Here is a 12,124-nt window from a genome sequence, read left to right on the forward strand (position 1 = left end):
TTTTCATTTTATTTCTAATTATGTAACTCAGTGGGAAGATGTGATTCAATTTAAACAGTCACATATGTTTGGATTTTTCAGTGGTTGGGGGAGGGAAATAGAGGAAGCATTTATTCATAAATTGTAGAACATCTATAATATTCCTCTATGGTGGATGCCCAGTCCAATTGATAAGTCAATCTTCTTTAATTATCGGAAGCAAAGCCTTCAACTTTCCTTCCTTCTTTCCTTTCGTCCCTCCCTCCCTCCCTCCCTTCCTTCCTTGCTTCCTTCGTTCTTTCCTTCCTTCCTTCCTTCATCTCCCAGTAAATCTTCATAGATACATTTCCATTCTGAACTCATTCTGAGAAATCAATACCCAGAAAAATGATCCTCTTCTCAGAATAAGTACCCTTCTCCTTTTAAATAGAATATCCCCTTTCTTCCACATTTCCCTTCAACTTCTAACTCTTTACTGAATTCTTCACTTAGTTACAGTTACAACCAAACATAACCTATAACTTATTCCTTTTCAGCTACTTCCTTCATCCCAGATGTGCACACAACCTCTCTTGCTTTTATTTTTTATTTTTTAAAAACTTTATTGAAGTATAGTTGATTTACAATGTTGTGTTAATTTCTGCTGTACAGCAAAGTGATTCAGTTTTACACATATATATTCTTTTTCATATCCTTTTCCATTATGGTTTATCACAGGATATTGAATATAGTTCCCTGTGCTATACAGTAGGACCTTGTTTTTTTAATCCTTCCTATATATAATAGTTTGCATAACCTCTTTTTAAAATTCAAGCTCTTGAAACCCACTTTATACCAAATGAGCTAATTAATGTACAATCAGATCTTTCGTGGCCCCACTTAAAATATCTCATTCTCTCTTTTTACTTCACAGAAACCAAATTAACTGAAGCTATACAATTTCATACAATTTATCGTATGATATTCTTTCAGGATAATCTCACCCAAACCCATGGCTCCCAAGGCCATAGCTCTCTCACCTTATCTGCCTTGTTAACTTTCCACTCATTCCTCCGAACTTAGCACAGTTCCCTAGGGTAGCTGTTCTTCCACTGATGGTCCCCCTGGCCACCAGGTATAAGCATCCCTTCTGTTCAGTTCTCCATTATTTTGTACTTTAAATGACCAGGGAGAGCTCTTATCACACCTCACTGCGCTTAAGTGTTTACTTGTTCATTTCCCACCTCCAGATTCTGAAATCCTCAAGGACAGAGCTTGTCCTCAACTCTCAATTTCTAGCACTGCAGCCCAAAGCCTGAAAGACAGACAACTAGGACTGAAAGATTCTCTCAATAAAAAGCTAAGAGAAATCTTGGCTCTATTGGTATTTTTATTGTGGGTGTGTCCTCCACATTTTCTCCCACTTCTGTTCTTTTGTTTAATTATCTACAGGTATTCACATAAAGCCAGGCTCCAGTGATTTTGCCCCAGAACTACTATTCACTTATTCCTTGCAAGGCAACTTCCCCACTCTACAACTCTCACCAATTACAAAAGTTGTCTCTCTAGTTGGTTCAGTTTCTATTTTATTGCCCTTCACCAAGGTCTTCAAAGATTTGGGGGAATAATGATGAAAATTTCATAAAAGTTATAATAACATTCAAAACACTATTATGTCTTCTTTTAACATGTCTTCTAGAGAAGATCAGAAGACACTATATGAATGCTGTAAGTTTTCCTTTATGATTTTACTCTACTGTCCAAATTTTCCTTAAATAGTAAGAACTGGGAAATACTGTATTCCCCCAATCCTTTATATAACCTAAGGGGAAAAGTTTTTGTCACTATCTTTATGAGTTAAAAGCATGTTAGCAATGCTATATGAAACTAACATTAAAAAGATCAATTAAGTACTTTAATACTTACCTGTTTTTTCTTTTTCACGGAATCTTCACGCTCGAACTGAACAAGAGATTTGGTAGAACTTCTTTCTTCAGTGCTTCCTGGAGGCTTTAAGACTCCAGAAGTGATTAACCGATATCGGTTCTGCTCATATATGTATTCTGGCTTCTTATGATCTTGGTAGGCTTTTAGCACTGGCTTTGGGAAATAAAGAGACATGTTAATCTTTTAAATATTAATGTGAACTTGTTCTTCACTACCTTTGGACTCTATCTTTGTTGGAAATTGATCACCTTCCTGGACTAATTTCCTATCTAAGCCACAATCATTATTAGCAGCTATCATCATTGTCCATGGCCTATTGCTTGACTAAAACTTTTCTACTTGGTTTCCATTAATTCTGCCCTATAAATACCAATGAATACTTCTAAGGGTGACATTATGACAGAAAGTACACAGAGGCATGAAATCACATACTCACTAATTGTCCAATACAAACCCCCACCATTCACTACAACAGTTACCGTGGGATCATACAATACTCCTACTCTACCCAAAGGTCACTAACCACTTCCCATAGCCATAACTAATTGAAGATCATCACAAAACCAAACAACCTGACTTTTAAAATGGGCAGAGAATCTGAATAGGCATATTTCCAAAGAGGAAATGCAGATGACCAACAGGCACATGAAAAGATGCTCAACAACGCTAATCATCAGGAAAGTGCAAATCAAAACCACAATGAGATATCACCTCACACCTGTCAGAATGGCTATCACCAAAAAGAACACAAATAACAAATGTGGGCAAGGATGTGGAGAAAAGGGAACCTTCGCACACTGTTAGTGGGAATGTAAATTGGTACAGCCACTATGGAAAACAGTGTGGAGTTTCCTCAAAAAATTTAAAAAAAAGAACTACCATATGACCCAGCAATTACACTCCTGGGTATTTATCTGAAGAAAACAAATACAGTAATTCAAAAAGATATACACATACCATGTTCACTGCAGCATTATTTACAATTGCCAAGATATGGAAGCAACCTAACAGCCCATCAGTAGATGAATGGATAAAGAAGATGTCTTATATATATACAGTGGACTATTATTCAGCCATTAAAAAGAACAGAATTTTGCCATTTGCAGCAACATGGATGAACTTGGAGGGTATTATGCTAAGTGAAATAAGTGAGACATGTTATCACTTATATGTAGGATTAAAAAATAAAACACACTAGTGAATATAACAAAAGAAGTAGACTCACGGATATAGAATGGTTACCAGTGGTGAGAGGGAAGGGAGGAGGGGCAAGATAGGGGTAAGGGATGAAGAAGTACAAACTACTATGTATAAAATAAATAAGCTACAAGGATATATTGTTCTGCACAAGGAATATAGCCAATATTTTATAATAACTTTAAATGGAGTATAATCTATAAAAATATTGGCTCACTATGCTGTACACCTGAAACTAATAAAATATTGTAAATCAACTATACTTCAATAAAAAAAAGATCAAGGAAAAAAAAGTACTAGATGAAAATATAAGAGGTGAATTTTACAACGCTGTTAAGAAAGTCTATGCTAAGTTAAGAGAGAGAAAGAAAAATATTGCATGATATCACTTATATGTGGAACCCCAAAAATACAACAAGCTAGTGAATATAACAAAAAAGAAGCAGACTATAGAGCAGATATAGAGAACAAACTAGTGGTTACCAGTGGGGGGGAGGGGCAATATTACAGGGGTGGGGGAGTGGGAGGTATAAACTATTGGGTGTAAGATAGGCTACAAGAATGTATTTTGCAAAACGGAGAATACAGCCAATATTTTGTAATAACTGTAAATGGATTGTAACCTTCAATAAGACAAACTTCCAATTATAAGATAAATAAGTACTAGGGATGTAATGTACAAGATGATAAATATAATTAACACTGCTGTATATTACATATGAAAGTTGTTAAAAGAGTAAATCCTAAGAGTTCTCATTACAAGGAAAATTTTTTTCTATTACTTTAATTTTGTATCTATATGAAATGATGGTTGTTCACTAAACTTATCGTGATAAACATTTCATGATGCATGTAAGTCAAATCACTATGTTGTACATGTTAAACTTATACAGTGCTTTATGTCAATTATATCTCAATAAAACTGGGGGAAAAAAGACAACCAGCTTCTATATGCCAATTTAATGAAAGAACACTACACCTGCTACGGAAGTACACATGCCCCCAGAAAATCAAACTCAAGACTCTAGACCTAACTACCAACATATAGGAAATACAAGAACCAGAGAAATATAGGTTAGCTACCACAGTGGGGATACAGTCAACAAAATTAAACTGTGGAACTATATAGAAAAATAACCAAATTTTGCTCATTAAAATTTTTTCCTAAGAAAAAATAAAAGAGTTGATGGGGAACTTACAGACTTAGACTTAAGGGAAATATCAACCAACTAGTGCATGGATCTTATTTTGATATAAATTTTAACAAGGACTCTGCAAACAAAATTATTATAAGACAATCAGGGAAATGTGAATATTTTTTAACAGTTTAAATTATTTTAACAGCTTTCCTGAGATATAATAGACATACATTAAGCTGTATGTATTTAAAGTGTACTATTTGCAGTGCTGATATATATATATATATATATATATATATATATATATATATATATATATATATATATATATATATATGAAATAGTCAAGATAATGAACAGAACCCAACCATAAGCCTTTTCAGGTTCCTTTCCAATACTCCTCCCTAGGCAAATACTGATCTGTTTTCTATCACTATACATTAGTTTGCATTTTCTAGCCCTTTATATAAATGTAATAAAATACTATGTATTTTTTTTGCCCACCATCTTTCAGCATAATTATGCTGAGATTCCTCTATGTTGTTTCATGTATCCATAATTCATTTATTTTTAAGGCTGAGTAGTATCCTATAGTGTAGAAACACCACAATTTATTCATTCACCTCTTGATGGACATTGTGGTCATTTCCACTTTTGGGCTTTTAAAAACAAAATTGTTGGAGGGGGATCAAGATGGCAGGGTAGGAGAACATGGAGCTTACCTCCCCCCGCAAACACATCAAAAATACATCTACATGTGGAACAAGTCTCACAGAAAACCAACTGGAAACTGGCAGAAGAACTATACAACCAAAGCTTCAACACACTTCTCCACGCACCTGGGTAGAAAGGGGGAAAAGGCATCGAGACGGAACTGGCGCCCCTGGGAGGGATCCCTAAAGGAGAGAAGGCCCACAAGGGCAGACCCTTGCCCTGGGGAGGCCCCTTACTTGCCGGAAGGTCCGCTGGGACAGATATAGGGGCTGGAAGCCTAAATTCTACTCCCGAGGAGTGTGGGCATGCTGGCTTGCTAACAATCAGGGCAGAGAGAGACCAGTGCTGGCATCTGCTGCCACGCCTCACTTCCCAATTCAAGGTGCACACCAGATGGGGCCACAAATAGTCACAGAGGCAAAGTGCCAAATCTTGGACCAACAGGCCCTGGGAGAGGACTCAATCTACCTGCAGGGAGATGGGCTGGAGGGCTTGGGGTGTGGTCCGGACCGAACCTTGGAGCCCACTGTCAGCACTCACATGCAGACTTTGTCAGCATGCATACTAAATGGTGCCACAGAAACGCACAGCAGCTGGGCGCTGAGTCTCTGGTGGACAGGCCCTGGGCAGGAGTACATAGCTGTTTGTGTCTGGCAGGAGCGCTCTGGCCCCGCCCACTCTACACTGCAGCTTGGAGCTGGATCTGCGGCTGACAGGTCCTGGGAGAGGTTGGCCACAGAGGCAGCCCAGGTTCCAGGTGGCAGCACGACCACCTAGATTCCTGCAGCCACAGCACCCCGGCCCCAGCCCCAGCCCACTCCACAGCACAGCCTAGCAGTAGGTCTGGGACAAACACACGGAAAAAGAGATGTGACCATGGGCTGCTTCTGGGTGGAACCACGGCCGCCTGCACAGGCAGTCCATAGGGTCACTGTGACTACATGGACCTCACTTGCTTTAGCAATCACCTCCTGTGGGGCAGGGCATGCACTTGTCGATGAAAAATTAATCAGTCAATCTAAGAAAGAAATGGAAAATTTTATTCAAGCCAAATTTGAGGATTACAGTCAGGAAAGAGCACCTCAGAAAGCTCTGAGAACTGTTCCACCTGTTAGAAGTCAAGGCACAGTTATATAAATTTTTTTGAGACAGAGGGCTATACATCAAATGACATTTTATTGGCAGTTTAAATGATCCAGAGCTAAGCATCAATGTGGTGGGTCATGTGACCCTGTACGAGATCAAGAAGGAATTGTTGATGCTGGGAGAATGTTGCTCTTTAAGGCTGAGCAGGTATTCCTGCTGATGGGGGAGGTTTCGTTGATGCATAATGCAGAAACACAAGCATAGTGGGGGAAGAGAGCAGGCCAAAGTGCAGAGAAGAATTTTTTATGTTTAAATTTTCCTTGTCTTGCCATAAAATATGAATTGTATTTCACACACTCAAGGGCAATGGATCCTGATCAAACCCAACCCTCAGGGCTTCTACTCCAACAACTGGGGAGCAGACCCTCCCCCAACAGGGCTGTGACAGCCATGGAGCAAAGAGGAGGTCTCATCCGACATCCAGCACAGGCTCTGGAGACCACAACATCAATCACACCTACTATCAAGGGATAATGGCCAGCACACTATGAGGAAAGATGTGGCTGGCATTCATACCAAACCCAGCCACTGCACCAAAAATACTGGACTCACACAGTCTACACAGGGACACTCCCACTTAAAAACATCCCTTCAAACACCACAGTAAATAACTGCTTCTCCTGAATTCATAGAGACAGAGAAAGTTTAAGTAAAATGAAAAAGCAGAGGAACTACTCCCAATTAGAAGAACAAGAGAAATCCCCTGAAAGAACAAATAATGAAACAGACCTCACCAGACTGTTAGACCACAAGTTCAAAAAGGAGATAATAAAAATGCTAAAGGAATTAAGAAAGATGATTGATAGAAATGCAGATCACTGTAACAAGGAACTAGAAACTATAAAGACAAACCAATCAAAAAATTAGACAACTCAATTGGTGAAATAAAAACCAATCTAGAAGCAATAAATAGCACACTAAATAACAAAGAAGAATGAATAAGTGACCTGGAAGATAGAATAATGGAAATCACCCAATCAGAACAGCAGACAGAAAGAAAAATGAAAAAAAAAAAAAAGAAAGCAACACATGAGATATAGAGAGTAATATGAAGGATGCCAACTTAAGCATAATAGGGGTTCCAGAAGGAGAAGAGAGAGAAAAGAGGATCAAAAATGTATTTGAAGAATTTATGACTGAAAACTTCCCAAACCTAAAGAAGGAAACAGATATCCAGGTACAGGAAGAACAGAGGGTCCTATACAAGATAAACCCAAACAGATCCACACCAAGACATATCGTAATTAAAATGGTGAGAATTAAAGATAAAGATAGGATTCTAAAGGCAGTTACAAGGGAAGCCATTTACCACAAACCCACAGACAACTTAATACTCAACTGTGAGAAGCTGAAAGCCTTTCCGCTAAATCCAGGAACAAGACGAGGATGCCCATTCTCACCACTTCTTTCACAGTATTGGAAGTCCTAGCCACAGCAATCAGACAAGAAAAAGAAATAAAAGGTATCCAAATTGGAAGGAAACAGGTAAAACTGTCACTCTTTGCAGATGGCATGATACGCAATAGAGAGAACCCTAAAATCTCGATACAAAAACTATTAGTGCTAATAAATGAATTCAGCAAGGTATCAGGATACAAGATTAACACACAGAAATCTGTTGCATTTCTTTACACTAATAATGACATATCAGAAAGAGAAAGTAAGAAAACAATCCTGTTTAAAACTGCATCAAAAAAATTAAATCCCTAGGAATAAACTTAACTAAGGAGGTGAAATATATATACTATATACTAAAAACTATAAAACATTCATAAAGGAAATGGAAAGATATCCCATGCTCTTGGATTGGAAGAATTAATATTGTTAAAATGGCCATACTACCCAAAGCAATCTACAGATTTAATGTGATCCCTATCAAAATACCCATGACATTTTTCACAGAACTAGAACAAATAAAATTTATATGGAAACACAAAAGACTGAGAATTGCCAAAGCAATCCTGAGGAGAAAGAACAAATCTGGAGACATCACCCTTCCAGACTTCAGACAATATTACAAACCTACAGTATAAAAAACAATGTGGCATTGGCACAAAAACAGACATATAGATCAATGGAAAAGAATAGAGAGCCCAGAAATAAACCTACCAAATAAACCTATGGTCAATTAATCTATGACAAAGGAGGCAAGAATATACAATGAAGAAAAGACAGTCTCTTAAACAAATAGTGTTGGGAAGGCTGTACAGCTACATGTAAATCAATGAAATTAGAACACTCCCTCACACTATATACAAAAATAAACTCGCAATCATTTAAAAACCTAAATATAAGATACGATACCATAAAATGCCTAGAAGAGAACATAGGCAAAATATTCTCTGACATAAATCTTAGCAATATTTTCTTAGATTAGTCTCACAAGGCAAAATGAATAAAAGCAAAAATAAACAAATGAGACCTAATCAAACTTAAAAGCTTTTGCACAGCAAAGGAAACCATAAACAAAATGAAAAAACAACCTATGGAATAGGAGAAAATATTTGCAAATAATATCCAAAATATACAAACAGCTCATAAAGCTTAATATTGAAAAAACAAACAACCAAATCAAAACATGGGCAGAAGACCTAAATAGACACTTCTCCAAAGAAGACATACAGATGGCCAACAGGCACATGAAAAGATGCTCAACATCACTAATTATTAGAGAAATGCTTATCAAAACCACAATAAGGTATCACCTCACACCAGTCAGAATGGCCATCATCAAAAAGCCTACAACTACATGAGCAGTCATACTCATGGCTATGATTTATTACAGCAAAAGGGGAAAGCAATTAAAATTAACAAAGGGAAAAGGTGTATGGGACAAAGTCTGGGGGAAACCAGGAGCAAGTTTTCATGGGCACTCTTCCAGTGGAATCCATATATATATGGGTTTATATCTGGACTCTATTGTGTTCCATCAGTCTATTTGTCTATCTCGACACCAATACTACAATGTCTTAATTATTGCAGTTTAATAGTAAGTATTGAAATCAGGAGCGTTAGACTTTAAACTTTGTTCTTCTCTTTCAAAGTTGTTTTGGTTGTTCTAAGTCCTTTGCATTTTTCTATGAATTTTAGAATCAGCTTGTCAATTTCTATCAAAAAGGAGAAATACTGCTGGGACTTGGATTGGAATTGCATTAAATTTATAGATCAATTTGAGGAGAACTGACATCTTGAAAATATTGAGTCTTCTAAACTACAAACACAGTATCATTCTTAATTTAGAGCTTCTTTAATTTCTCTGTTATATTTTGTAGTATTCGTTCTTCAGGCCTTGCACATTCTCAATAGATTTACCCTCAATTCATATTTTTGTTGTTATTGTAAATAGTATTTTTATTTAATTTCAATTTCAAATTGCTCATACATAGACGTGCAATTAGTTTTTTATACTATCTTGTATTCTGTATCCTTGCTAGCCTCATAATCAGTTCCAGTAACTTTTTCATAGCTTTCACTGGATTTTCCAAATAGATGATCATGTTCTTTGTGAATGAAAATTTTTACTTCTTCCTTTCTAATCTGGATTCCTTTCATCTCTTTTCCTTACCTTACTGCAATGGTTACCACCTCTAATACATTGTTAAACAGAAATGCTGGGAGCAGACATCCTTATTTGTTCATAATTTTTCACCATTAAGTCTTAGGTTAGGTGTAGGTTGTTCATGGATGACCCTTACTCACTTGAGGAAGGTCTCTTCTATTCCTAATTTGCTGAGAGTTTTATCAGGAATGGGTGGTGGATTTTGTCAAAGGATTTATCTACATCTATTGATATAATCATATGGTTTTTATTTTTCAGTGGGGTAATATGGTGAATTACAGTGATTGCTTTTTAAATGGTTAATTCCCTACATTCCTGAAATAAATCTCACTGGCAATGATGTATTATATAGTTGGGTTCAAATTCCCAAAATTTTGTTTAGAGTTTAAATAAAAATATTAACTACCATTTATTGAGCTTCTTCTATGTGACAAAACTTTAACACCCATTAGTCTTTACAGCAAATGTGTTAGAAAAGTACTATTATTTGAATTTTATTTTATTTATTATTGAGACATAATTGATATATAACATTATATTAGTTTGTGTACAACATATGTATATGTTGCAAAATGATCACCACAATAAATCTAGTTAACATCCATCATCACACAGTTACACTTTTTTTTCTTATAATAAGAATTTTCAAGATATTCTCTCTTAGCAACCTTAAAATATACAATAGAGTATTATTAACTATCATCACCATGCTGTACATTATATCCCCAGGACCTCATTTATTTTATAACTGGATGTTTGTGCTTTTTGACCCCCTTCACTCATTTCATCCACCGCACCCTCTCAACCCGTTCTCTGGCAAACACCTATCTGTTCTCTGATTCTATGAGTTCAGTTTTCATTTTCTTTAGATTCCACATGTAAGTGAGATCATACAGTATTCGTCTTTCTCTGTCTGACTTATTTCACCTAGCATAATGCCTTCAAGGTCCATCCATGTTGTTGCAAATGGCAAGATTTCCTTCTTTTTATGGCTGAATAATATTCTATTGTGTGTATATATACTACATTTTCTTTATCTGTTTTTACACTGATGGACACATAGGTTGCTTCCATGTCTTGGGTATTGTAAATAATGCTGTAATGAATATGGGGTGCAATTATACGTATCTATAACTATCTTCTTGAGCTAGTATTTTTATTTCCTTCAGAAAAATGCCCAGAAGTATGACTGCTGGATCACATTGTTAATTTTTTCAGGAAACTTCATATTGTTTTCCATAGTGACTGCACCAATTTATATACATTCCTATCAACAGTACACAAGGATTTCCTTTTCTCCACATCCTTGCAAACACTTCCTGTTTCTTGTCTTTTTGATAATAGCCTTTCTAACAGGTGTGAGGTGATACCTCATTGTGGTTATGATTCATATTTCCCTGATGATCAGTGAGGTTGAGCACATTTTCATGAATCTGTTGGCCATCTGTATGCCTTCTTTGGAAAAACGTCTATTCAGGTCCTCTGCCCATCTTTAAAATTTGATTGTTTTACGAGTTGTATGAGTTCCTTATATATTTTGGATTATAACCTCATATCTGATATATGATTTGCGAATAGTTTCTTCCAGAGGTTGCCTTTTCATTTCGTTGAAAGTTTACTTTGTTGTGCAGAAGCCTTTTAGTTTTATGTAGTCCCCCTTGTTTATTTTGCTTTTGTTACCTTTGCTTTTGTATTTTTTAATAAATTTAAAAATTTTTTCTTGAAGTATAGTTAATTTACAATATTGTGTTAGTTTCAGGCATACATCACAGTGATTCAGTTATACATTGAGCATAGTTCTCTGTGCTATACGGTAGGCCCTTGTTGGTTATCTATTTTATATATAGTAGTGTGTACATGTTAATACCAACCTCTCAATTTATCCCTCCCCCGACCCGCGCCTCCGCCCCTTTCCCCTTTGGTAACCATGAATTTGTTTTCTGTCTGTGAGTCTCTTTCTCTTTTGGAAATAACTTCGTTTGTGTGTGTGTGTGTGTGTGTGTGTGTGTGTGTGTGTGTGTGTATACACACACACACACACAGACAGAGAGAGTCCACGTATAAGGGATATCATAGGATATTCGTCTTTGGCTTACTTCACTTAGTGTGATAATCTCTAGGTCCATCCATGTTGCTGCAAATGGCATTATTTCATTCTTTTTTATGGCTGAGTAATATACCATTGTATATATGTACCACATCTTCTTTATCCATTCATTTGTTGATGGACATTTAGGTTGCTTCCATGTCTTGGCTATTGTAAATAGTGCTGCAGTGAACACTGGGATGCATGTATTTTTTCGAATTATGGTTTTCTCCAGATATATGCCTAGGAGTGGGGTTGCAGGATCATATGGTAGCTTTATTTTTAGTTTTTTAAAGAACCTCCATACTGTTCTCCATAGGAGCTGTACCAATTTACATTCCCAGCACCATTTATTGAAGAGACTGTCTTTCCTCTATT

The 12,124-nt window shown here is 36.5% G+C and overlaps 1 protein-coding gene across 1 annotated transcript in view; it reads right to left on the reverse strand.

The window, feature by feature from the left end:
- Positions 1-12,124, reverse strand: part of DNAH6 (dynein axonemal heavy chain 6) — a 304,153-nt gene that overhangs the window by 284,132 nt on the left and 7,897 nt on the right. Inside the window, exon 2 of the mRNA XM_057558258.1 lies at positions 1,885-2,058. Coding sequence (XP_057414241.1) covers positions 1,885-2,058 — 174 coding nt within the window. The remainder of the gene's footprint in view (positions 1-1,884; positions 2,059-12,124) is intronic.

The sequence above is a fragment of the Balaenoptera acutorostrata genome, chromosome 12, assembly GCF_949987535.1.
Source record: "Balaenoptera acutorostrata chromosome 12, mBalAcu1.1, whole genome shotgun sequence".
Classification (NCBI taxonomy): Eukaryota; Metazoa; Chordata; class Mammalia; order Artiodactyla; family Balaenopteridae; genus Balaenoptera; species Balaenoptera acutorostrata.